This window comes from Lissotriton helveticus, chromosome 6 (genome assembly GCF_964261635.1).
Source record: "Lissotriton helveticus chromosome 6, aLisHel1.1, whole genome shotgun sequence".
NCBI classification, from domain to species: Eukaryota; Metazoa; Chordata; class Amphibia; order Caudata; family Salamandridae; genus Lissotriton; species Lissotriton helveticus.
Window position 1 is genome coordinate 1,389,988,852 of NC_136067.1, and position 26,514 is coordinate 1,390,015,365.

Here is a 26,514-nt window from a genome sequence, read left to right on the forward strand (position 1 = left end):
GATCGGCGTTGGTGATTACAGAGGAGCTTTCCCCAGACAGAGTGCATGGGGAACTTGACACCTTGTGTAATTTGTTAATGTTGTACACAGAGTGAATTGGACAGGAGCAGTGACCGGACAGAAGAGGCGACAGGAGCGATAGGAAAGCAGAGGTACTAGGGCAGGAGAGGTGACCGGGCAGGAGAAGTAACAGATAGGAGAAGTGACGGGGCAGGAGAGTTGACTTGTCAGGAGCAGTGACGGGACTGGAGAGGTGACAGGAAAGGAGAGGTGACGGGGCAGGAGAAGTGATGGGGCAGGAGAAGTGAAGGGGCAGGACCGGCGATTAGGCATAGGCAGGAGCAGTAACCGGCAGGAGCAGTGAACGGATAGGGGCAGTGAACGGATAAGAGCAGTGAACGGGATAGGAGAAGTGATGGGACAGGAGCGGTGATTGGACAGGAGTGCTGACCGGACAGGAGCAGTAAACGGGCAGGAGCATTGAAGGCGAGGCAGGAAAAGTGAAGGGTCAGGAGCAGTGACGGGGCAGGAGAGGCAACAGGAAAGGAGAGGTGACTGGGCAGGAGAAGTGATGGGGCAGGAGAAGTGAAGGGGCAGGACCGGCGATTAGGCATAGGCAGGAGCAGTAACCGGCAGGAGCAGTGAACGGATAGGGGCAGTGAACAGATAAGAGCAGTGAACGGGGCAGGAGAAGTGATGGGACATGAGCGGTGATCGGGCAGGAGTGCTAACCGGACAGGAGCAGTGAACGGGCAGGAGCAGTGAACGGGCAGGAGCGGTGATGGGGCAGGAAAAGTGACGGGGCAGGAAAAGTGATGGGTAGGAAATGTGACGAGGCAGGAAAAGTGACGGGTCAGGAGCAGTGACGGGGCAGGAGAGGCAAGAGGAAAGGAGAGGTGACTGGGCAGTAGAGGTAACTGGACAGGAGAGGTGACCGGGAAGGAGAAGTGACGGGCAGGAGATGTGACAGGGCAGGAGAGGTGACAGGGCAGGAGAGGTGACAGGGCAGGAGAGGTGACAGGGCAGGAGAGGTGACGGGGCAGGAGAGGTGACGGGGCAGGAGAGGTGACGGGGCAGGAGAGGTGACGGGGCAGGAGAAGTGACGAAGCAGTGGGGCAGGAGCAGTGATTGGGCATGAGCAGGAGTGGTAACCGGGCAGGAGCAGTGAATGGGGTAGGAGCAGTGAATTGGGCAGAAGCAGTGAATGAGGCAGGAGCAGTGAACGGGGCAAAAGTGACGGTGCAGGAAAAGTGAAGGTGCAGGAAAAGTGATGGGACAGGAGAAGTGACGGGACAGGAGAAGGAGAAATGACAGGACAGGAGAAGGAGAAATGACGGGACAGGAGAAGTGACTGGGACAGGAGAAGTGCCTCGGTCAGGAGAAGTGACGGGGAAGGAGGCAATCGGGCAGGAGAAGTGACCGGGCAGGTGAAGTGACCGGGCAGGAGAAGTGACGGGCAGGTGACGTGACGGGCAGGTGACGTGACAGGGCAGGAGAGGAGAGGTGACCGGGCAGGAGAAGTGACGGGCAGGTGACATGGCGGGGCAGGAGATGTGACGGGGCAAGAGTGGTGATGGGGCAGGAGAGGTGACGGGGCAGAAGCAGTGATTATGCATGAGCAGGAGCAGTGAACGGACTGGAGCGGTGAACGGACAGGAGCGGTGAAGGGGGCAGGAGCGGTGAACAGTGCAGGAACGGTGAACGGGACAGGAGCGGTGAACGGGGCAGGAGCGGTGAACAGGGCAGGAGCGGTGAACTGGGCAGGAGCGGTGAAAAGGGCAGGAGCGGTGAAAAGGGCAGGAGCGGTGAACAGGGCAGGAGCGGTGAACAGGGCAGGAGCGTTGAACAGAACAGGAGCTGTGAACAGGGCAGGAGAGGTGACTTGGCAGGAGAGGTGACGGGGCAGGAGAGGTGACGGGGCAGGAGAAGTGACGAAGCAGTAGAAGTAGTGGGGCAGGAGCGGTGATTGGGCATGAGCAGGAGTGGTAACCGGGCAGGAGCAGTGAATGGGGTAGGAGCAGTGAATTGGGCAGAAGCAGTGAATGGGGCAGGAGCAGTGAACGGGGCAAAAGTGACGGTGCAGGAAAAGTGAAGGTGCAGGAAAAGTGATGGGACAGGAGAAGTGACGGGACAGGAGAAGGAGAAATTACGGGACAGGAGAAGGAGAAATGACGGGACAGGAGAAGTGACTGGGACAGGAGAAGTGACGGGGAAGGAGAGGCAACAGGGCAGGAGAGGCAACCGGGCAGGAGAGGCAATCGGGCAGGAGAAGTGACCGGCAGGAGAAGTGACGGGCAGGAGAAGTGACGGGCAGGTGACGTGACAGGGCAGGAGAGGAGAGGTGACCGGGCAGGAGAAGTGACGGGCAGGTGACATGACGGGGCAGGAGATGTGACGGGGCAAGAGTGGTGATGGGGCAGGAGAGGTGACGGGGCCGAAGCAGTGATTAGGCATGAGCAGGAGCAGTGAACGGACAGGAGCGGTGAACGGACAGGAGCGGTGAACGGGGCAGGAACGGTGAACGGGACAGGAACGGTGAATGGGGCAGGAGCGGTGAACTGGGCAGGAGCGGTGAAAAGGGCAGGAGCGGTGAACAGGGCAGGTGCGTTGAACAGTGCAGGAATGGTGAACGGGACAGGAGCGGTGAACGGGGCAGGAGCAGTGAACAGGGCAGGAGCGGTGAACTGGGCAGGAGCGGTGAAAAGGGCAGGAGCGGTGAACAGGGCAGGAGCGGTGAACAGGGCAGGAACGTTGAACAGAACAGGAGCTGTGAACAGGGCAGGAGAGGTGACTTGGCAGGAGAGGTGACGGGGCAGGAGAGGTGACGGGGCAGGAGAAGTGACGAAGCAGTAGAAGTAGTGGGGCAGGAGCGGTGATTGGGCATGAGCAGGAGTGGTAACCGGGCAGGAGCAGTGAATGGGGTAGGAGCAGTGAATTGGGCAGAAGCAGTGAATGGGGCAGGAGCAGTGAACGGGGCAAAAGTGACGGTGCAGGAAAAGTGAAGGTGCAGGAAAAGTGATGGGACAGGAGAAGTGACGGGACAGGAGAAGGAGAAATTACGGGACAGGAGAAGGAGAAATGACGGGACAGGAGAAGTGACTGGGACAGGAGAAGTGACTGGGACAGGAGAAGTAACTGGGACAGGAGAAGTGCCTCGGTCAGGAGAAGTGACGGGGAAGGAGAGGCAACAGGGCAGGAGAGGCAACCGGGCAGGAGAGGCAATCGGGCAGGAGAAGTGACCGGGCAGGAGAAGTGACGGGCAGGAGAAGTGACGGGCAGGTGACGTGACAGGGCAGGAGAGGAGAGGTGACCGGGCAGGAGAAGTGACGGGCAGGTGACATGACGGGGCAGGAGATGTGACGGGGCAAGAGTGGTGATGGGGCAGGAGAGGTGACGGGGCCGAAGCAGTGATTAGGCATGAGCAGGAGCAGTGAACAGACAGGAGCGGTGAACGGACAGGAGCGGTGAACGGGGCAGGAACGGTGAACGGGACAGGAACGGTGAACGGGGCAGGAGCGGTGAACTGGGCAGGAGCGGTGAAAAGGGCAGGAGCGGTGAACAGGGCAGGTGCGTTGAACAGGGCAGGAGCGGTGAACAGGGCAGGAGCGGTGAACAGGGCAGGAGCGGTGAACAGGGCAGGAGCAGTGAACAGAGCAGGAGAAGTGACGGGCAGGAGAATTCACAGGCCAGGAGAAGGGAGGGGGGAGGGGAATTGATGAAGCAGGAGTGTTGATCGAGCATGAGCAGGAGTACTGACTGGACATGAGCAGTGAAAAGGCAGGAGCAGGCGTTTCCCAGGGCAACTTGAAGGGTAGAGTGCCAGTTTAGTTTGGTGGGACCGGTTTTGTACAAGTGCAGGAGTTTTAAAAACACTGCAAAGTTCTTTGTATATTCAGCAGGTTTTGGTCAACAATACAAGTGCCAAGGTAACTTTGGTGATCAATGTACCTGCTGGAGAGAGCCGGGAGCATGTTTTGCCTAGTGGCTGTTTTACTCATCTAAGGTAGTGCAGAGGGGTAATATGCCTGCTGCAAAGAACATGTACCTTGCATATCAAAGAGCAATATGCTATGTGCAAGGTTCAGTGGGTACTGCTTTGTGTTCACTTCCCGAATGAAAGGACACTTGAATACATATGGCCTGGCAGTTCGGGCTGGACTGTTCCCATTGGGCACAGAATCTAGACTGATTTGCATATGGCTGGGTCCAAACTGGATTGGTGTGGTGAGCAAAAAACAATGGATTTAAGCCCAGATCTCTGAACTGAGGTGAATGTATGACATTGTTCTGCATGCTGTCCATCAATTGTTCTTTTTGCGTTTGTCACCCGAGTGGGGCAGGAGCGGTGATTAGGCATGAGCAGGAGTGGTAACCGGGCAGGAGCAGTGAATAGGGCAGGAGCAGTGAATGGGGCAGGAGCAGTGAATGGGTCAGAAGTGACGGTGCAGGAAAAGTGAAGGTGCAGGAAAAGTGACGGGACAGGAGAAGTGACGGGACAGGAGAAGTGACGGGACAGGAGGAGGAAAAATGACGGGACAGGAGAAGTGACTGGGACAGGAGAAGTGACTCGGACAGGAGAAGTGACGGGGAAGGAGAGGCAACAGGGCAGGAGAGGCAACCAGGCAGGAGAGGCAACCGGGCAGGAGAAGTGACCGGGCAGGAGAAGTGACCGGGCAGGAGAAGTGACCAGCAGGTGACATGACAGGGCAGGAGAGGAGAGGTGACCGGGCAGGAGAAGTGACCGGGCAGGAGAAGTGACGGGGCAGGAGAGGTGACGGGGCAGGAGAGGTGACGGGGCAGGAGTGGTGATGGGGCAGGAGTGGTGACGGGGCAGAAGCAGTGATTAGGAATGAGCAGGAGCAGTGAACGGACAGGAGCGGTGAACGGACAGGAGCGGAGAACGGGGCAAGAGCGGTGAACAGGGCAGGAGCAGTGTACGGGACAGGAGCAGTGAACGGGGCAGGAGCAGTGAACAGGGCAGGAGCGGCTAACTGGGCAGGAGCGGTGAAAAGGGCAGGAGCGGTGAACAGGGCAGGAGCATTGAACAGGGCAAGAGCAGTGAACAGGACAGGAGCAGTGAACAGGGCAGGAGAAGTGACGGGCAGGAGAATTGACAGGCCAGACTGATTTGCATATAGCCATGTCTGAACTGGGGTGGCAGAGTGGGCTAAAGAACGGTGATGGATTAAACCCAGATCTTTTGACTGGGTGTGAGTGTTTGATTGGTTCAGATGCTCCGTCCATTACCACCCCCTTTTGTACTGCTTTTTGGCCGCCTTAAGTGTGGCATGGTATGCTCAGACGTGAGTCCCTTGCTCACTTTGCCACTGGATTCCAGCAAGCCGGGCTGAAGACGGCTGTAATGCCAGAAACCGGTCCCCGTAAGTTTGTTTCCAGTCCAGGGAAGGCATGGCTTTTCTGGTTCGGGTTGGACTGTTCCCATGAGGCACATGGTCAGACTGATTTGCATATAGCCATGTCTGAACTGGGGTGGCAGAGTGGGCTAAAGAACGGTGATGGATCAAACCCAGATCTTTTGGCTGGGTGTGAGTGTTTGATTGGTTCAGATGCTCCGTCCATTACCACCCCCTTTTGTACCGCTTTTTGGCCGCCATAAGTGTGGCAGGGTATGCTCAGACGTGAGTCCCTTGCTCACTTTGCCACTGGATTCAAGCAAGCCGGGCTGAAGACGGCTGTAATGCCAGAAACTGGTCCCCGTATGCTTGTTTCCGGTCCAGGGAAGGCATGGCTTGGCGGTTCGGGCTGGACTGTTCCCATGAGGCACAGGGTCAGACTGATTTGCATATAGCCATGTCTGAACTGGGGTGGCAGAGTGGGCTAAAGAACGGTGATGGATTAAACCCAGATCTTTTGACTGGGTGTGAGTGTTTGATTGGTTCAGATGCTCCGTCCATTACCACCCCCTTTTGTACCGCTTTTTGGCCGCCATAAGTGTGGCAGGGTATTCTCAGACGTGAGTCCCTTGCTCACTTTGCCACTGGATTCAAGCAAGCCGGGCTGAAGACGGCTGTAATGCCAGAAACCGGTCCCCGTAAGCTTGTTTCTGGTCCAGGGAAGGCATGGCTTGGCGGTTCGGGCTGGACTGTTCCCATGAGGCACAGGATCAGACTGATTTGCATATAGCCATGTCTGAACTGGGGTGGCAGAGTGGGCTAAAGAACGGTGATGGATTAAACCCAGATCTTTTGATTGGGTGTGAGTGTTTGATTGGTTGGGATGCTCCGTCCATTACCACCCCCTTTTGTACCGCTTTTTGGCCACCATAAGTGTGGCAGGGTATGCTCAGACATCAGTCCCTTGCTCACTTTGCCACTGGATTCAAGCAAGCTGGGCTGAAGACGGCTGTAATGCCAGAAAACGGTCCCCGGAAGCTTGTTTCCGGTCCAGGGAAGGCATGGCTTGGCGGTTCGGGCTGGACTGTTCCCATGAGGCACAGGGTCAGACTGATTTGCATATAGCCATGTCTGAACTGGGGTGGCAGAGTGGGCTAAAGAACGGTGATGGATTAAACCCAGATCTTTTGACTGGGTGTGAGTGTTTGATTGGTTCAGATGCTCCGTCCATTACCACCCCCTTTTGTAGCGCATCAAGGGGGTGAGCAGCAAACACAACAAGCTTTTTGGGAGGCTGTCCCAAAAAGTTCCAGAGGCAGAGAAGCGCAAATTGTGGCTGCGCATTAAAGACAGAGTCAATGCTGTAGGAGTCACCCACCGCAGCATTGTCAATTTAAAGAAGAGGTGGTATGACCTCAGGAAGAGGGCAAAGGAGAGGATTGCCGAAAGGGTGAGGGATGTAGCTGGCACAGGAGGGGGAACATCCAATGTGACTGCAAACACTGCCCTTGAGGACCTCATTGAGGCAACAATTGAGCCAGAAGCTGTTGTGGGGGTCACTCAATTGGATACATCTGGCGCAGCAGCAGGAGGAGAAGGTAAGATGCATGCCCACGCAGATATGCAGCGTGTTGTCCACCCATGCCCATCCCCCCAGGCCAATCATAGTGCATATGTAGCTGCGCCTAATGCATATTCCCTCACCAGAGTAGTGCATCATGGGAGTTGTAGTCATATCATGAATGAGTGCATGTCTGACCCCTGATGTAATAGAAATGAAACCAGCTGCACATGGCCATATGTCAGTGCAAAATCTCCTTTATGTAGGTTAAATCATGCAACATTGATACATCATGGCAAAATAATAACTATGCACCGTTTCACATACAGATGCATCACCCCTCGACTCAGATGACAGCGGACGTCTCGTCATCTCAGAGACACCAGTGGTGACAGATGTTGAGACCCCGCAGGAACCTGAACCCACAACACCACCATCACCACCACCACCACGGCGGACATCACCACCACCACCACCACCACGGCGGACATCACCACCACCACCATGGTGGACATCAACACCACCACCACCGCGGCCAACTACACAGAGCCGCAGGGAAAATGTCCCCTCCCTGCAGTTGATGGATTCAGAGCAGAGGCCAGCTGACACAATTGTCTCACGACAGACAGTCGTTGGTCCAACCACCCAAGCAGCAGCACGTGTCCGGGTCAGGCAGCGGGCCAGGCCCCTAGGTAGAGCTGTTGAGAGAGCAGATGATCCAGCACACGGATATGGAGTGGTGGAGATACGGATGCTGCGTGTCCAGCGCCTGCAGGGGAGACACATGGGTGCTATGAAGATCAACATTGTGAAACTGACAAACAAAATAGGCACCATGACAGACGCAATGCGCGAGACGACCACAGACGTTGCTGAGGGCAACAGAGACATAAAACTGTGCCTGCAGGAACTCACACGTGCTGTAATTGCAGGACAACAGAGCGAGCGCCGTAGGCATTGCCAGAACATGGTCCGTACCATTGCCACCAATAGAGCCATCACTAAGCTGTGCAACAGCACAGCTGTGCTGTCGCCCAGATCTGTGTCCCTGCAGGTCGATTTGGGCCATTATTGTGGGGATGTCGCAAAGTCCCTGGAGAGAGTGACCACTGCAGTGGAGCATCTGCAGTCTGGGACTTTCAGTGCCAGCAGTTTGGGAGGGGAGGAGGGGAGTGAGGCTGCCTCAAGCGTGAGCAGTGCCTCTGTTCCGGAGGCCAGCGAAAGGAGGCGCAGTGCAAGCAGCACCACAGCCACAGAATCACATCGCGGAGATGTGGCCGAGTCACGGCACAGGAGGCTGGGGGTATGGGGCAGGCGCAAATAGCCAAGATCCAATGGCTCCCTGGCCATGGTGACGTAACCATGGGCCAACAGTACAGCAACATGTTACACCCGTGATGACAACGGACATGTTTTGATTCGTTTATTTGATTCTGCGTCATGTTGGCGTCTCATACATATGCACCTGACAGGTACTCATGTGCATTAAACAATAGCAAACATAAACATGTTGTGTTGGCTCTTTCATACCTGTCTCAGAAGTGATGTCTTGTGATGTATGTCCGCCTCCTTTGTCCCTCAGCTGTATTTGGCACGTGTGCCTGTTGGTGTTGGGGGGGGTTGCCGTGCCCATAAGTCATCCTCTCCGACCACCTCTATTGGTATCCCCCTTTGTGTGGCAATGTTGTGCAGCATGGCGTAGACTGCTATTATCCGGCAGCAGGTAACTGGTTCATACTGCAAGGCACCTCCTGTCTTGTGTAGTATCGGAAGCGACTCTTGAGGATGCCAAAGGTTCGCTCTACCACATTCCTGGTGCTGATATGTGCTGTATTGTACCACTGCTCCTGAGGTGTTGCAGGGTTGAGGTAGGGAGTGAGTAGATAATCACGCAAGGCGTAGGCGCTGTCACCTGCAGGGAGGGGAGCAAAAGGTTAGTTGCATGGATACATTTACATATGTGAGGATGGTGTTCCTTTGGAGGCATTTGTATGTACCGAGTAGGTGACCCTCTCCAAATTCCCCGTTGATCAGGCGCCTGTGGATGCCACTGTGTCTGAATATGTATGCGTCGTGGGTGATTCCTGGGAATTGTGATACGATGTCCGTAATGATGTGCTTGGCATTGCACACAACCTGGACGTTGATGGAATGGTATGACTTCCGGTTGTGGTAGATGTACTCGTTGGCTGACGGGGGACAGATGGGGACATGGGTGCAGTCCACGCACCCTATCACATGGGGGAATTGTGCCACCTGGTAGAACTCCTGTTTGATGCGGTTCAACTGCTGTGGGGTTGTGGGGAAGGTGATGTGGTGATGTATCAATGTCAGCATGGCATCTAGGAAATTGTGGAAGAAGCGTGATAGTGCGCTTTGCAACATGCCTCCAGCTTCTGCTATGACCCCCTGGTAGCTTCCTGACGCCAGCATGTGCAGGCTGCATAGGACCTGGACATGGGCTGGGATGGCATTGGTCCTACGGGTCTGTTGCTGCAGCAGTGGTTCAAGGTCGGCAATGAGGCGCATGATCATGGCAATGGTGAGCCTGTACTTGTCATAGATCTGTTCCTCTGTCTGGTCCAGCAATGTGATACGCACCCTGAAGACTCTGTCCTGGATCATCCTCCTGCGCTGTGCAAGGGCATTGATTCTCCTCCTCCTAACAAGCACGTAGGGGGCAGCCATTTTGGAAGACCTACAGGGTCTCCAGAGGCATATTTGAAGGGTTTCTGAATGGCTGCACCTGTGTTGGAAATATATTTTTTTTCCTACCTTCCAATAACTTTACCTTCAGTTTATGATTTCCCTTATTTTGCTCATGCAAAATAGCGATTTTGACCATTTTCGGTATTTGCGAGTTATGATGCATTTCGTAGCGAATCTTTATTAGCGATTCGGTATTTCCGGAGGCTGGTTTTCTTTCTCGGTATTACCGATTCACTATTATGCGATTCGGTATTTTACCGTTTGATGCATTGCATTTCCAGGTTTTGCGTTCGGTATCGGCCTGTTTTACCGATTCACAATTTTACCGGGAGGTATTTTGCTTGATTCATCTGCCAGAATGAGAGTAAAAGCATTAAGGTAAAATGTTGTTCCTGCTTATATTTCACACGCTTTACATAAACCTGTTTTCCCTATGAGTGTTTGCTTTTTCCTGAATTAGACCTCAAATAAACATGTTTATCCATTGTTTTAATTAAATAACATTATAAGCTGTAACTGGTCAGTGAAATGCTAAACACCTTACTAAAAATTGGAATGTTTTGCTATTTCTAGCCACACCCCTGACTCCGCCCACTGATTCAATCCACGGTTATTCCCGCCCCCTGTTTCTCCACCCACAGTTCCCCTACTTTTTTTGTCCCCACTTCACCACTGTTTACAGCGCTTAGGAACAATGAGCATCTCAAGTCACATGTCGTCTTTTCCCTGCGGGCGTAGCTGTGACTTCTAATCCTGGTGGCAGCTGACAGGAAACTAGTGACAGCTCTGGAGCATCGTCTGAACACTTACAGGTGCGGCTCGCGCACAGAGCAGTGGTAGCGTTGAGGGGGTAGTGCGGAGTTGGTGCGGTCCAGCCAGCCAATATTTAACTACCTGTGGAGCTACTGCCAGAGGTGTTTCCGCTCGCCTCACCGTGTTGGCTCCCCGCGGCTGACGTGGCTCCTCTGAGGGCATCATGCTGACGTTAAGTGAGAAGCGGGTCCTCTCCGCTACGCAAGAGGCGCGCGGAGAGGATGGCGACGCAGAAACGCTGCTGCCCGAACTGGACGAGGACACTGTAATCGACAAGGCTACGGCGGGCAGGGAGAGGCTGGTCAGCCGGAGACGGCGCAATGCAGAGCGATGGTGTCTGACCGCAGTCATGTGTGCAGTCTATATTGGACTGGTAAGAGTCGTGTAAGCAGTGGCGGCCGGTGACTTTTCAAAGTGGTAGCTGGTAGGGCGTAAAAGTTGGGAGTGAGTTTGAAGTAGAGAGTGAGGTGAGCTCAACTGACTTAAGGGGGGTCGGAGGGGTTCCTCTCTCCCCCCGAGAACATGTTGAAAGAACAAAAGGTACAATCGTGCATTTTAAAAGCTAATTTTGTTTAAAAAAAAATGTTAAACTGGAATAAGAATATAGGGTGCACGTGACAGTTCTTTTACCTCGTAGTTCACTAGTGGCCTTTTTGTAAAGGGCAGTCAGACTGAATACTTCTAGCAAGTTCATGTTTTAAAAAATGTTCACTTTTAATGAATGCTACTCGATGCAGTGATATGAACACTGGATTCCTCATGATTCTTCATGTTAAAAATGCTTTTTTTAATTTGAAGAGACTACGACATACCGTGCACTGTTTATATTGATTTGCATTGTATTGTAATTGGCTTTTTATGGCGTTTGCTCCCCTGATGAGGCTTTGAAGAGCGTTGCAGCTTCACACAGAATACACACACACGTGTAAAAGTCTATGGGTCAGAGGTTTTCGATGGGCAGATTTGTTTTAGAGCTATGATGATTAATGTGCAACGTTTTTCCCGGAAACATTAAGAAACTTAAGACAAAACATCGCACAACCGATATCTATCAGAGTTGGTATAAGGCGATTACTTTCACAAATATTTAGCGGAGTTAGCATATTTAACAGACTAACCTGTATCATGCAGTTTGCATGCATCTCTTCAATGGCAGTTTTTAGCTCACTGGGCCAGATTACGATTGTAACATGAACTGCACGGTAACTAAAGGATCTCTGTGACGAAAGGAGTATCCCACAAACTCTATGCACAAAAATAATATTCTGCCATCCGCATTGTACATGTTCTTTGCAGCAGGAATATTAACCCGCTGCGCTACCTTAGAATAGTCAAAACTGCTACAAGACAAAACTCCGACCTCTCTCCGGCAGGTACATCAATCACCAGAGTTATTTTGGCACGGTTATTGTTGCCTTAAAACTGTTGGCTTTACAAGCAACTCTGTCTCTGCAGTGTTTTTTAAAACTGTACTGCTACAAAAGTGGCCCGATGGTAACAGATGCCCCCTCCCTCCAGCATCCCGGGCCAGGTACGGCCAGTCCGGCATTGGTGCTAGTGCGTGCCTGGGTTCCCGAGAGCTAGATGAATGCACACTCAGTCATGCTTGTCAGATGGGAACGTACTTGTCTCTGCTCTGGTCCAGAGTACAGAGCACTAGAGGAGTGCATGTGTGTTCTTGCAAGATAGTGTCCTGAGTCCAGGGCTTTAAGTGGGATGAAAAAACTGGGGGGTCTCAAAGGGGCGTGGCCAGTGTAATTAGGGGCGTGGCTTTGAAACACTTACGCAAAAAATATGTGCTTAGCTTAGTGTGCCGCCCGACTTGTATTTTGCTGTTTTTCTAATTGCATCCAGATATGTGATACAACAAGTAACATCATACTTACGACAAGTAAGGACGATTGGCTTTGTCAATGGTTGTTAGTTGCAGAAGATAAATAAGCTGCAACTCTGGCTTCTATATAATATGGACAAAGCTTCCAATTAAAACCCTGGTGACCCTACCACAATGTTGCTGCTCTTGCGTTTCAGAAAGAGAGGGGACATTCAGAAAGAAAATTACTCTTTAGATGATTTCCCTTCCCCCACAACGCTCACCTGGCATGACGTCATGTCGTAACTTCACTACTGAGAAGTGAGCAGTGTGAGCAGCGCACATCAATGTGCTTGCTGTCTCGAAACAGGTCTCTATCGGGCTGTTTTGCGGCCTGACACTTTTTTTTCCGGACTGCAGTGACAGCAAACTGCTGTCACTGCAGTCCGGAAAAAAATACGGACTGTCTGTGTCAGGGCTCAAAACAGAGCTCAATAGAGATCCGTTTCGAGGCCCCCTGAAAAACTGCTGGTGCTCAGACCCCTTGAGACCCTGCCCACTTAAAGCCCTGCCTGAGTCCATTATTTCATTCTTTTGCACTGCCCGAGTCTGGATGTGAGTTCTCTGTTCTACCAGCGGCGTCCGGCCTGGCTAGTGGGTTGTGGGGCGGGCGGTTCACAGGTCGCACTTGGGAGGGGGCGGGTGATCACGTATAATAAAAAAAAAAATTAACTTACTTTACCGCTGGGTCCCGCGTCTCCGCTCCTGCTCTTCTCCGCAAGCACAGCGCTGCAATCCAGCATTATGATTGGTTGTGGGAGAGTCCTGTTTGGACGCTAAACCAGGGTATGGGAGCCTGGGTTTGTTCTGCCTGCATGGAGAATGGGAAAGTGCGCATGACTGGCTTGGGCGGCCCAAGAGGCCTGACCAAACAGTCATTGCGCAATTGAGTGGGCAAACCACTCCACCCCTGCCCTGCTTCATGAGCAGAGCAGCCCGCCCACCTGCCCGCCCGCAAAGGAAACATAACATTATAATAACTTTCAGTTATTATCATGTTATGTTTCCTCTTCTTGCACTCCTTGAAAGCAGTGAGGCGACGCTCTTCCGCCTTAGCGGAGGAGCCGCCACTGTGTTCTACGGATAATTTTAGCTTGGGGGGGGGTCATTAAATATTATTACCCAGCAATGGACCATTAATTACACCAGCCTTTCTTCTCGTCCTTGTAGAGATACTATAAAACAAACTTATAGCCGCATCAAACGCAGCTGCAGGCCCAGCCCTGTTTCTGGGAGCTGGGGCATTGTTTTGTCAGTGTTTCGATATATGAGTGTTAGAAAGGTTGTGAGTTTGAAAGACATGACAGGGAGGGGGCTGTCTGAACACCTCCCTTAGCAAACCATTTGCTGGCTGTTGCGCTGAGGTGATTACCAGAGCAAACTTAGCAGAGCCAAAAGGAGGCACAAACAAAAGCTAGTACTTAATTTTTTTTAACACTTTATATTTCCAGTTTAAACATAATAGTTACATTGCATTACTAATATTCATCTTACACATCCATTATTCGTTCCTGACAAATACATATACAGTGATGAGCATCATGGCGATTAACACAGTTGTTCAGCCTAGTACCAGGACAGCCCAGCCCAGTCCTCAACCCACCTCCCTTCGATCCCAGTGTTCCGGCGTCCAACAGCAGTTACCCTCACATGCAACCAAAGGCACACGGCCCAATCATATTGCTTCACTGAAAAGGAGAGCCAGGGCTCAAAAAGCACCCCCTCAGCCCACTTCCTCAGGCACCAACCCACTATCCTCCTGTGTGATGTCACCTCGTCTGTCGGTCTCATAGTAGGATCGCAGTGGCCCCCAAATATCCCAAGGTCGTGATGTCGCTGGCATAAGACTGGCATATATTTTGGCATTCGTGTTGCAGCGTGCCAGACTCCCCAACCAGTCCTGCAGCTTAAGAGTGGACTTCCTGCCCCAGTGAATGGCAACCTCCCTTTTAGCTAAAAGTGGTCCCAAGCACCCAAGTTTCCTATCTTTCTTAGGAATCTGCACTGTGTAACCTAAAAGGGCTATCTCGGGAATGGGGACCTTTAGAAGACCGATTATCGTACCCAGAGTCACATGTACCTCTGACTAATAGGATTGCAAGAGGGGGCAGGACCATGCCAAGTGTAGAAAGTCAGTGTGTTGTGCAGCACATTTCAAACAGGTGTGTGGTCTCTCTGCATCTATCCTGTGAGCCAGGGCAGGTGTAAAGTAGACGCGGCGGAGAAATTTATAGTTTAGCAACTTATGGCTGCAGTTAAGGGAAATGTCCTTGGTGGCCTCACAGCATTTCACCCATTGTTCATCCGTGATGGGGTATCCGGGGTCCACCTCCCAAGCCTGTCTAAGGCTGGAGTCGTCCGCTGGTATTATCTCAGCGCAAGCTTTGTACAGTTTGGAAATAAGGCGTGCGCCGCTGGGGGACTCTAATACCGGTGTGAGTAGAGGGAAAGAGTCAGGCTCTACAGGGTATGTGGGGAAAGTAGCACGCAGCAAAGATTTCATGCGTCTCAAGAGAAAGCGCGTCATGAAGGAACAACCGGTGAACCTGGCGTCCTCGTCTATCGAAAGGCCCAGGCAGTAGTGAACACTGTATGTTGTGTTTGTCACGAGAAAAACCCTCGGGTAGCACCGCGCACAATTTGTCAGGGAGAACCAGATCTGCCTCCGGTCATAGGTAGGGTATGCAGGCATCAGGGTGGAACCAAGCATACACATAGTGACATTGCGCTACTAAATAGTATAGATGGAAGTCCGGGACATTGAACCCACCCCAGTCATACAGTAATGTCATTGTGGCCCAGCGGACACGCGGTCTCCTCCCGCCCCACACTAGTCGAGTCATGAGTGTCTGCAAAGTGCGGAAGAAACCATTAGAAAGGGGGATCGGGATATTGTTAAAGAGGTATAAGAATTTGGGAAGAACCACCATTTTCAAAATAGCCACCCGGCCAGCCAGCGATTGCGGCAATCTTAGCTATCTGTCCACCTGCTCCTCTAACTTTTGAAAAGTCTGTCTGTAATTTAAGCGTATGATTTGAGTGGTGTCCAGATGAATATGTATACCAAGATACTTTACTGAATCTTGGCACCATTCGAGGGGGAATTCACAGTCCCATCAGGCAGTACTCGCCGTGAGCGGGAATATGATTGACTTGTGCCAATTTATCCCAATCCCTGAAAATCTACGAAAGCGGATGATTTCTTGGATAAGGGGAGACAGATTAATATGCGGCTCTCAGACGTAAAGGATGGTATCGTCAGCGTATAGAGAAGCAAGCAGAGGGCCAGTATTAAACTGCAATCCTCTATGCAGATGGCGTTCCTGGAGGTGCCGGACCAAGGGGTCCATGGCTAGGATGAATAAGAGCGGGGACAAAGGGCAGCCCTGCCTGGTCCCACGAAACAACAGAAATGGACTGGACACTGTACCGTTTAGACGGAGCCGTGCTGATGGCTTACTATATAACAGGGAGACCGTGGAGATGAAACCATAGGGCAATCCCATGCGTTGCATCACTTCCACTAGAAAAGTGATTCTAATGAATCGAATGCCTTCTCCACGTCTAGTAATGCCTCAGCTTCTGGGATCTCGGGTTGTATTCTGTGTAGCACAGCAAACAGTGTGTGGAGATTCAGGGATGTAGAACGTCGGGGGACGAATCCAGAATGCATTGGGGAAATGATATACTCAATCAGCTGTGAAAGCTTATGAGCAAGTACCTTAGCTAGTATTTATGGGAAACATCCTTTACAACGCAACTTTTACAACACACTACCATTATAACGCAACTATTACAACGCAAGTGCTTTTACAACGCATGCTTTTACAACGCATGCTATTACAACGCAGATGTCATTACAACGCAAGTCTTTACAACGTAAGCATATTTTGTTTAATATTTTTTTTAATAATATTTTTTTTAAGAAAGTTTTTATTTTCATCTATATAATTTAAAATATTTTATATTGGATTTTTTAAAGAATTAATACTCAAGTACTTTTTTATTTCAAAAATATTCATGGTTCATTTATTTATATTTAATTTAAAATATATGCTATATTGGATTAAAAAAAAACTAATACTCAAGTACTTTTTTATTTCAAAAATATTCATGGTTTTAAATTAATAAAATAATATATTGATTTAGTACTCTAGTACTCAAAATATTTATTTATTATTTAAGTCATTTTTTTAAAAGAAACAAGTTATAATCAATAATAATTAGATGTTTATTTAAATTAATACTCAAGTATTTTTTAGGGTAAAAAATACTCAAGCATTATTTGAATAATTTAAAAAAAGGTTAAATAATAAAAGTTAGTTTCATTATTTTAATACTCAAGTACCTTTTAAAATTAAAAAAGAGACGGAATGGCCGCCTTTTAGCTCGGCTCCGTCGGCCCTCCGGCTAACTCCGACTATCCTGTCTTATATCCTGCACTGCGACGCTACTTCCATACAGAATTTGAACTTTAAAGACCCACTCTTACTCACCGTCTGGTCCGGAGGTCCCTGTGTGCTGTGGATCCGCAGCTGTGCCCTCGGTGAGATTGGGGCCTCCGGGCACTTGAGACCGGGACCTCGCCTGCGGGACCCGACCGGCAGAGAGGAGATTCCTGCGGGACCCGACCGGCGGAGAAGAGATTGCTGGCCCCAGCCGCGACAGTGAGCCACTGGTGGGAACCGTTGTGCGTGTGCCCCGGAGATCCTGAACCGGCCCCGATGACTGGGCCGTGCGGCTGGAGGGGGACGAGATGTGTTGGGGGCTGACCGTGTGAAGGGGTCCCTTGGCCTTTTCCTGTCCGGCGGTCCTGAACCCCGCGCCTGGCTCTCGCCTGTGGGGCCTGCCACTGTTCGGAGGGGACCCCCCCCCATCGGGCACTCATCCATCCTGTGCCGGTGAGGCCGTTGTTGGGAGCCTCCGGAGGTCTGTAAAGTCCTACATTTGGGAACTGTTTGGGGGCCCACAGTGGAGTGTGGGGCGGCGAAACTCACAAGATGGCTACTGACGACGTGGGGGGTGCTCCGCTCTGCACCGACGCTCCTTACCGGCCGGATTGTGCGGAGGCCTGGGGGTGTACTTGAGCGCCCACGCCCGGAGATGTCCTGGACGCCTTGATGTCATTGTACGCTGTCTTGGCCCCCGGTGCCTCTACCGACCCCATGCGGCTCGCCGCCATTTTGGGCCGCCGCTCTTTCATGCACCCCTGTGTCCTGCTGCCGCCATTGCTTCGCCCCCTTCGGCCACGCCAGGAGTTGCTGTTGTTGTTCTTCGGCCGCTTGATGGGCCGGTGACTTTTGACCCTCTGCTTCCTCGCCGCCTGGATTTCGAGGACTTCCACACGACGCGGAGATCTGCTCCTTCCCGGGTGCCTGGGACTCATGGTGGGCCGCTGTTTGCTCCCGCTTCGTTGGATTCGAACTTTTGTTCTGGAGGGGTACCTTTGTGTTGTCGAATTGCGCACCTGGACTCCGGCTTGCCTTTGCTTGCCCTGTCGTTCCTGCTACAATTGACTTGCTTAATTGACTTTTTGTATTCCCTCCGTACGAAGGCTCTCCCTGATTTATATCACTGCCGTGACTCTGGACTACGTTACGATTATTTAGTGCTGGGTCGTCCGCTCCACATTATCCTTTATTGGGTTGATTTCGTGGTCAGGAAGGGTTGGGGGTGAGTTGCACGACATGATAGTTTGCTGGTTTACCTGCCCGTTGCATTGATGTTTGTACTCCCGACACGGTGAAACGTTACAATCTCTCCCTCCTCCCCCTCCCTGTGGTTCTTGCTGTATGTGAAGGTGTAGTACTGATTTGATACTTCTTCATTTGTTGGTCGGGGGAGGGTCGTGGCCGAATGTGTTTGCTCATATCCTCTGGCTCCTCCCTCCTATTTTCTTTTTGTTTTGTATTTCCTCTCCTCTTCTCTTTTTGTCTTCTTCCTCTACTTTTCCTTTTTCACTATATTTCGGGTTTTGGATTAGGGCGACAGGCACGCTGTTTGGAGGGTAGGCCGTAGCCTTCTACAGGGGTGCGGGGTGGGACGGGTGGGTGGGGTCTTTCAGATGTTTTCTTTTGGTTCTATGGCCCTTTTCTATCCCTTTATAGCGGTGCCGCTTCTGTCCTCGCTTCTCAGGCATGGGTGGGTTGGGGTCTGTTGCTATGCCACTTTTCTCGCTTACGATGCTTTGTCGCGACTGCCATACCCTTCTTTTCGCCAGCTTACACTTTCTTCTGTACTATCGGCCGCGGGTTGCCTGGCCCGGGGTGGCGCCCATCTTGCACGATTGTGTTTCTCCTTTTATTTTTCCTTTATTTTGTTCTTTTCCCTTCCTTTCCCCCCCTTTCTGTCCCTTTTTGGTTTTCTCCCCCTTGTTTCCTTCCAATTTTTCCCCCCCTTCCCTTCTTTCCCCCCCCCTTTCCCCCCCTCCCCCTTTTTCCCAGGCTCGTATTGAGAGAAGTGGGCTCGATTCGTACAGCTTTCCGCTCCCATTGCCACTGTTAGCGTGTTATTGGGTGGGGGTCATGTGATCATGGTAGCACTTGTATGCTTCTCCACTATATTTTGCGTTTGTTTTGTGCTACAGTCGTATCGTGCCCTTACATCCTCTTCCCCCCCAGCCCCCCCTCATTTCGTTTTGGCATGGGTGTAATCCTGTTTTAGGGGGTTTTCTGTATTTCTGAGTCAGCCATGAGCCTTGTCCCCTTATTATAAAATAGACCTCATTGATCCTGATATTGGGCCGTTATTGCCGCTTATCCCATCTTTAGCATTGTTCGATTGTGTTTGCTTGCCTGCCAACTGGCCTTGTGTCGCTTATTTGATTCTTGATCGTTTTTGACTTGTGGCCGGCCGGATTGGTTGTAGGCCCACACATGTTTATCCTAAAGATGCAAATAAAGGTCTTCAAAAAAAAAACAAAAAAAATTAAAAAAGAAAATGTTTTAAATATTAGGAATAATTAGGAATTATTAATAAAATAGTAAATATTTAAAGAACATGAATAAGTAATTTTAAAACTAATTTTAAAAGTTTTTTATTTTTTCAAAAATTATTTTCATGATATTTAGATATTTTCCCACGCTTTTCCATTGATTTCAATGGAGTGATTTGTCCTTCATTTATTTTTACAACTGAAGCAATGAAAGACGCGGAACAACTTTGCAAGCAGGTAAAAAGACAGAAAACTGGTGATTTGGATGGAAATGGAATAAGTTTTCAGGTAAGTGATATTTTAAAGTATTTACTATGTAATACACTTTAAAAATAACATTAATTTAAAGAAAAACATTTAATGAATCAAAGACACAATATTTTAATTTTACGTATTTTTTATTTAAAAAAATAGTTTTATTTATGTTTAATTTTATTGCATTTTTATCTTATTTAAAAAAATATAACTTGTAAAGAAACATTAAATAAATATGTATACAATATATTAAATTGTACAAAATAGTAAATAGTCCTTTTTTCATCTTTGTAGCTCTTGATGACGTCCTCACGTAAACGTCTATGCAAGCGGCCATTTTGAACAGCGTCGATGGAGGAAGCAGCTGGAAGCTGATCTACGCTCAGGTAGGAAACTTTTAAAACTTTATTTATAAACATTTAAATGCTTAAAGAATATATATATTGTAAAGAAAGGATTAGGAGAGGTTGCATATGTAAAATGTAATGTTAAGCTTGTAAATTCGGTACAAAAGGGGGTTGTGATGGACGGAGCATCCATCACCACCCCCTTTTGTACCGCTTTTGGCCGCCATAAGTGTGGCAGGGTATGCTCAGACGTGAGTCCCTTGCTCACTTTGCCACTGGATTCAAGCAAGCCGGGCTGAAGACGGCTGGAATGCCAGAAACCGGTCCTCGGAAGCTTGTTTCCGGTCCAGGGAAGGCATGGCTTGGCAGTTCGGGCTGGACTGTTCCCATGAAGCACAGGGTCAGAATGATTTGGATGGATGGATGGATGGATGGGTTTTTATATAGCGCAATATCACCGTCAGGTCTCAAAGCGCTTTGCATTGGGAACCCGTCCTGGTTTTTCCCTGTGAGATAGCCCCTACTGGGTATCCCCAAGGTGAAAGCCAGGCATCCTGCCGCGGGGGGCCGTAGTGGAGATTAAGCAAGCTAATGCCCAGAGTTGCAGAGTGTGAACCTGTGATTCGAGTAGGTACCGAAGCGAGAATTACCGAGTCCGTGGACATTTTGGGCTCAAGACCCTGCCGCGTCGGGAATTGAACCCTGGTCCCAGGTCTGATCTCAGCGTCCAGGTCTGCCTCCTCTAACCAGTGAGCCACACTTCTCCACATACAGCATACAGCCATGTCTGAACTGGGGTGGCAGAGTGAGCTAAAGAACGGTGATGGATTAAACCCAGATCTTTTGACTGGGTGTGAGTGTTTGATTGATTCAGATGCTCCGTTCATCACCACCACCCCCTTTTGTAAAGCTTGTAAATTCAGCATGTCGCCGATCATGTTAGTAGAGTATGCCTTTGTCGGGTCGCTATAATTAATAGGATAAAGTTAAAAAAGGATGTATTTTGCAAAAAAATGATATAAAGAAATGTATATTTAGGATGTTTCAATACTCTTTGCTTTAAGGGAAGTTATAATTTGAAATGCTTTGAAAAAAAATATCTAAAAGTATATCGAATACATGTTTCTGAATGTAATTTGGCGATCGACTTTGGAAAAAAAATGATTTTGTAGATTTGGATTATTTAGGCGATCGGCGTGGTTTGAGATTTCTTTTAGGAAAGTTTTGGTATTTCTGGCGTTTAAAAATTTTGAACATATGTGAATTTATGTAAATTCGGAAAGTTAGCGAGATTTTTTGCAGTTAGAAAGGTTTTGTATTTTGTGCACAATGTTTTACTTTCAGGATGCACATGGATTTTGGAAATCGTTCAAAAATAATTTGGAAAGATTTTGGCTTTCGTTGTTTTTGGATGATCATCGGGATGGACATGGAATTTGGAAACCTTTGTAGATCGATTTTGACAAAACTTGGATTACCACATGTTTGGATTATTTTCAGGGAGGTTATGGACTTTGGAATCTTTAAAAATTAATTTTGAAAAACAAGGATTTTGTGGCTTTTGGTCAATTTTGAAGATGGACATGGAAAGACCTTGCTTTTCGTGGATTTTGCAAAATTTTTGGGATCAACTTTGAAAGTAAAATGAAAAATTTTACTATGAAAAAATATCAAGATGGACATGGAGTTTGGAAACTTTGCCGATCGAAAAATGGATGAGACATTGAGAGTTAATTGAAAGAAAAAGAAGTAATTGGGTTACAAATGGTTTACATTTTTAACTTTGAAACCAGTTGGCATTTGATGGGAACCACCAAAAAATCTTTTTTAATGGATTAACTTGCATTCGATTCAAGAAGATATTTTTTAAATTTCAAAATGCATTTTTAAAATTATAAATAATCCTCATTGAAAAATGAAATTTTTAAAAAGGGAATCCAATTACTTTAAAAAAAGGAAAAGATGGAAACATTCTTGGATTGCTTGGGTTATTGGATTTTGCAATATAAAGGATTTGAATACTGTGAAAAAGATGAAGAAAAAGAAAGAAGACAACTACAGGTAAGGTGACCTGACGTTAATTATTAAAAAAAATTTAGAAAAATATTTAAGCCAATTTAATTGAAAAGTTATAATAATTTAGGTAAAAGCAGGAAAGTAAGGTGTAAATTATATTTAAAAATGGAGAATGTTAGCAACATTTTCTAGGTAGTCTAAAGCCACACACAACGAAAACTGTTGTAGTATAGCCAATAGTCTCTCAGACATCTCCTTTGTTTTTTGGGAAATTCGTGGGTTTAGGCTACCAGTTAATGTTTGAGAAATTCTCATTTCTTGAAAACTTTGCTCCTACTTTCAAAGTTTCCAAAAATGAGTAGAAGTTAGGGTGAGGTTTGCCAATTGTATGGTTGAAGGAGTTATACCATCCCTCTATGGCATTGTTGGTTTTTGTTCCTCCTTCTAAACAGCTCGTGTAGCAGTTCCACCACTCCACATGGAATCGTGGCTTCCTCCTGCGACCCGATCTGCTTAGATGCCCAATCCATGTGTCCTCAAAATAATTTAGTAAGGGTGCCAATTTATCTTCATTTTCTACAAAATATTCTGATTCAGAAATTGCAGTGTAGTACTCGTCTACACTTTCAGGAGGAACAAAGCAAAGAGCAGTTAGTTTTTTTAATTCAAACTGTAGTTTGCTATACGTAGAGTAATCTGCAACCAGGGATGTTTTTTGAAGTTTGCGCCAAAAAGCCTGGGAAAAATGAAAAAAACATCCCTGAACTCAGACAAGACGGAGGTCCTCATCCTGGGCTCCTCGCCCTCCGCCTGGGACGACTCCTGGTGGCCCCCCGCCCTGGGCACCGCACCCAAACCGACGGACCACGCACCCAACCTGGGCTTCATCCTGGACTCCTCCCTCTCCATGACCAGACAAGTCAACGCCGTCTCCTCGTCATGCTTCAACATCCTGCGCATGCTACGGAAGATCTTCTGGTGGATCCCCACCGAGACCAGGAAGACTGTCACCCAGGCCCTCGTCACCAGCCGACTGGACTACGGCAACGCCCTCTACGCCGGAACCACCGCCAAGCTCCAGAAGAGACTCCAACGGATCCAGAACGCCTCAGCCAGACTCATCCTCGACATCCCACGAAACAGCCACATCTCCGGACATCTGAGAGACCTGCACTGGCTCCCCGTCAACAAAAGAATCACCTTCCGTCTCCTCACCCACGCACACAAAGCCCTACACGACCAAGGCCCGACCTACCTCAACAACCGAATCAACTTCTACGCCCCCAAGCGCCACCTCAGATCAACCAGCCACGCCCTCGCCGCCGTCCCCCGCATCCGGAGAGCGACAACAGGAGGAAGGTCCTTCTCCTACCTGGCCGCCAAGACCTGGAACTCCCTCCCGACCGACCTGCGCCTGACCCAAGACCACCTCTCCTTCAGGAAGAAGCTCAAGACCTGGCTATTCGAGCAGTAACGGCACCCCCCCCCCTCCTAGCGCCTTGAGACCCTACGGGTGAGTAGTGCGCTCTATAAATGTCTTGATTGATTGATTGATTGATTGATTGAATTTGAGTATCCGTGTACGTTTTAGTGAGCACATTGATCATACTCAATTCAGAATCAAGAATTATTTTCCTAGGACTTTTATTTGATGTTTTGCTTTTAATCACTGATAAAAGTTCAGTGTAGGTTGCATATTGCTTATCAAGTAGCAAACTATATACTAAGGGAATTACATTATGGTTAATCTGTGCATGAATAGTGTAAATTTGGGTGAAAGGATGGGGTGTACTTTTAAACGTCCCATCCATCATCCAAATTTCACTATTTTCTAACTTAACAAGGTTGCGGGGTGTACTAAAGATTAGAATACGTTTTTGAGGTTTTTGGTTGTCATGGAGTAGGAAAGGTTCATTAGAAAAAGAAATAGATAGTTCATCAGGAATATGAATGTCAGAAACGGTATGAGGAGTTTCAGTGTGAGTGTTACTTGCCTGCTTTTGTCTTTGGATAATTCGTCTCAAATTGGGAATAATATGCATACTACTAGCAATATGACTGGGGACATGCTGTGCAACCTCTCTTAAAATTGAACCAGTAGTGTCATTGGAGGTGGATGCAATATCTTTCATCTCGTTAATAGTTTCTCTAACTTAAATCTCCATTGCAGAGGCAGAGTGGTTATGGTCTGTGGTTTTAACGATGTTATCTCCCAGGGTAACCGCGGTGCCGCTGCAATGGTTTGAGTAATATTGCACACACCTCCAATGTCTACGTGGTTCACTTATCCTTTCATTACAATATATATATCCAGCATGTTTAAGTAATCGGTTTCCTTTTCGAGATTTGATATATTCAGCTGTTGGAAGGTTTGACATTTTCTGTAAAAAAAAAAAAGTAGAATTGTTTTATTATGTGTTTATTTACATGTTACATTTATAGCATACCACTACACTATCCATCACTTTCCCAAATGATACACCTTCCTGGAGTTAGAATAGTAATTAATTCTCCTACACTATCCATTACTTTCCCTACTGATGCACCTTCCTGGAGTTAGATTAATAATTAATACCTCTACACTATACAGCACTTACCCTACTGATACATTTTCCTGGAGTTAGAAAAGAAATTAATACCCCTACACTATCCATCACTTTCCCTACTGATGCACCCTGATGCACCTACCTGGAGGTAGAATAGTAATTACTACCCCTACACTATCCAGCACTTACTATACTGATACACCTTCCTGGAGTTAGAATATTAATTAATACCCTTACACTATACAGCACTTACCCTACTGATACACCTTCCTGGAGTTAGAATAGTAATTAATACCCCTACACTATCCATCACTTTCCCTACTGATGCACCTACCTGGAGTTAGAATAGTAATTACTACCCCTACACTATCCATCACTTTCCCTACTGATGCACCTACCTGGAGTTAGAATAGTAATTACTACCCCTACACTATCCATCACTTTCCCTACTGATACACCTTCCTGGAGTTAGAATAGTAATTAATTCATCTACACTATACAGCACTTACCCTACTGATACATTTTCCTGGAGTTAGAAAAGAAATTAATACTCCTACACTATCCATCACTTTCCCTACTGATGCACTCTGATGCACCTACCTGGAGTTAGAATAGTAATTACTACCCCTACACTATCCAGCACTTACTATACTGATACACCTTCCTGGAGTTAGAATAGTAATTAATACCCTTACACTATACAGCACTTACCCTACTGATACACCTTCCTGGAGTTAGAATAGTAATTAATACCCCTACACTATCCATCACTTTCTCTACTGATGCACCTACCTGGAGTTAGAATAGTAATTACTACCCCTACACTATCCATCACTTTCCCTACTGATGCACCTACCTGGAGTTAGAATAGTAATTACTACCCCTACACTATCCATCACTTTCCCTACTGATTCACCTACCTGGAGTTAGAATAGTAATTACTACCCCCACACTATCCAGCACTTACTATACTGATACACCTTCCTGGAGTTAGAATAGTAATTAATACCCCTACACTATCCATCACTTTCCCTACTGATGCACCTACCTGGAGTTAGAATAGTAATTACTACCCCTACACTATCCATCACTTTCCCTATTGATGCACCTACCTGGAGTTAGAATAGTAATTACTACCCCTACACTATCCATCACGTTCCCTACTGATGCACCTACCTGGAGTTAGAATAGTAATTACTACCCCTACACTATCCAGCACTTACCCTACTGATGCACCTTCCTGGAGTTAGAATAGTAATTAATATCCCTACACTATCCATCACCTACCATACTAATACACCTTCCTGGAATTAGAATAGTAATGAATACCCCTACACTATACAGCACTTACCCTACTGATACACCTTCCTGGAGTTAGAATAGTAATTAATACCCCTACACTATCCATCACTTACCCTACTGATGCACCTTCCTGGAGATAGAATAGTAATTAATATCCCTACACTATCCATCACCTACCATACTGATACACCTTCCTGGAATTAGAATAGTAATTAATACCCCTACACTATACAGCACTTACCCTACTGATACACCTTCCGGGAGTTAGAATAGTAATTACTACCCCTACACTATCCAGCACTCACCCTACTGATGCACCTTCCTGGAGTTAGAATAGTAATTAATATCCCTACACTATCCATCACCTACCATACTGATACACCTTCCTGGAATTAGAATAGTAATTAATACCCCTACACTATACAGCACTTACCCTACTGATACACCTTCCTGGAGTTAGAATAGTAATTAATACCCCTACACTATCCATCACTTGCCATACTGATGCACCTACATGGAGTTAGAATAGTAATTACTACCCCTACACCAGTGGCTCCCAAACTTTTGACTCCCGAGGACCCCCATTGAGTCACCACTGGAAGCCGGGGACCCCAAAGCAATTTGTATGAGTTAAATTTCAAATATTAAAACAGTAATTTAAAAAAAAACACACGTGTTCACACAAAACAAATACTCAAAGTACTAAGGATTTTGGGGCCAGATGTACGACCATTTCATTTAGCGCCTCGCAATTGGCGACACAATGCAAGTGGCAAATTGCGAGTCGCTAAATGAAATGTACAA

At 48.2% G+C, this 26,514-nt stretch overlaps 1 protein-coding gene across 1 annotated transcript in view; it reads left to right on the forward strand.

Moving 5' to 3' along the window:
- The first annotated feature begins 10,600 nt into the window (after nt 1–10,600).
- LOC144761755 (sodium-dependent glucose transporter 1-like) overlaps nt 10,601–26,514 on the forward strand; it is a 508,885-nt gene continuing 492,971 nt past the window's right edge. The window contains exon 1 of the mRNA XM_078647007.1: nt 10,601–10,810. Within this exon, the coding sequence (XP_078503133.1) occupies nt 10,601–10,810 (210 nt within the window). The remainder of the gene's footprint in view (nt 10,811–26,514) is intronic.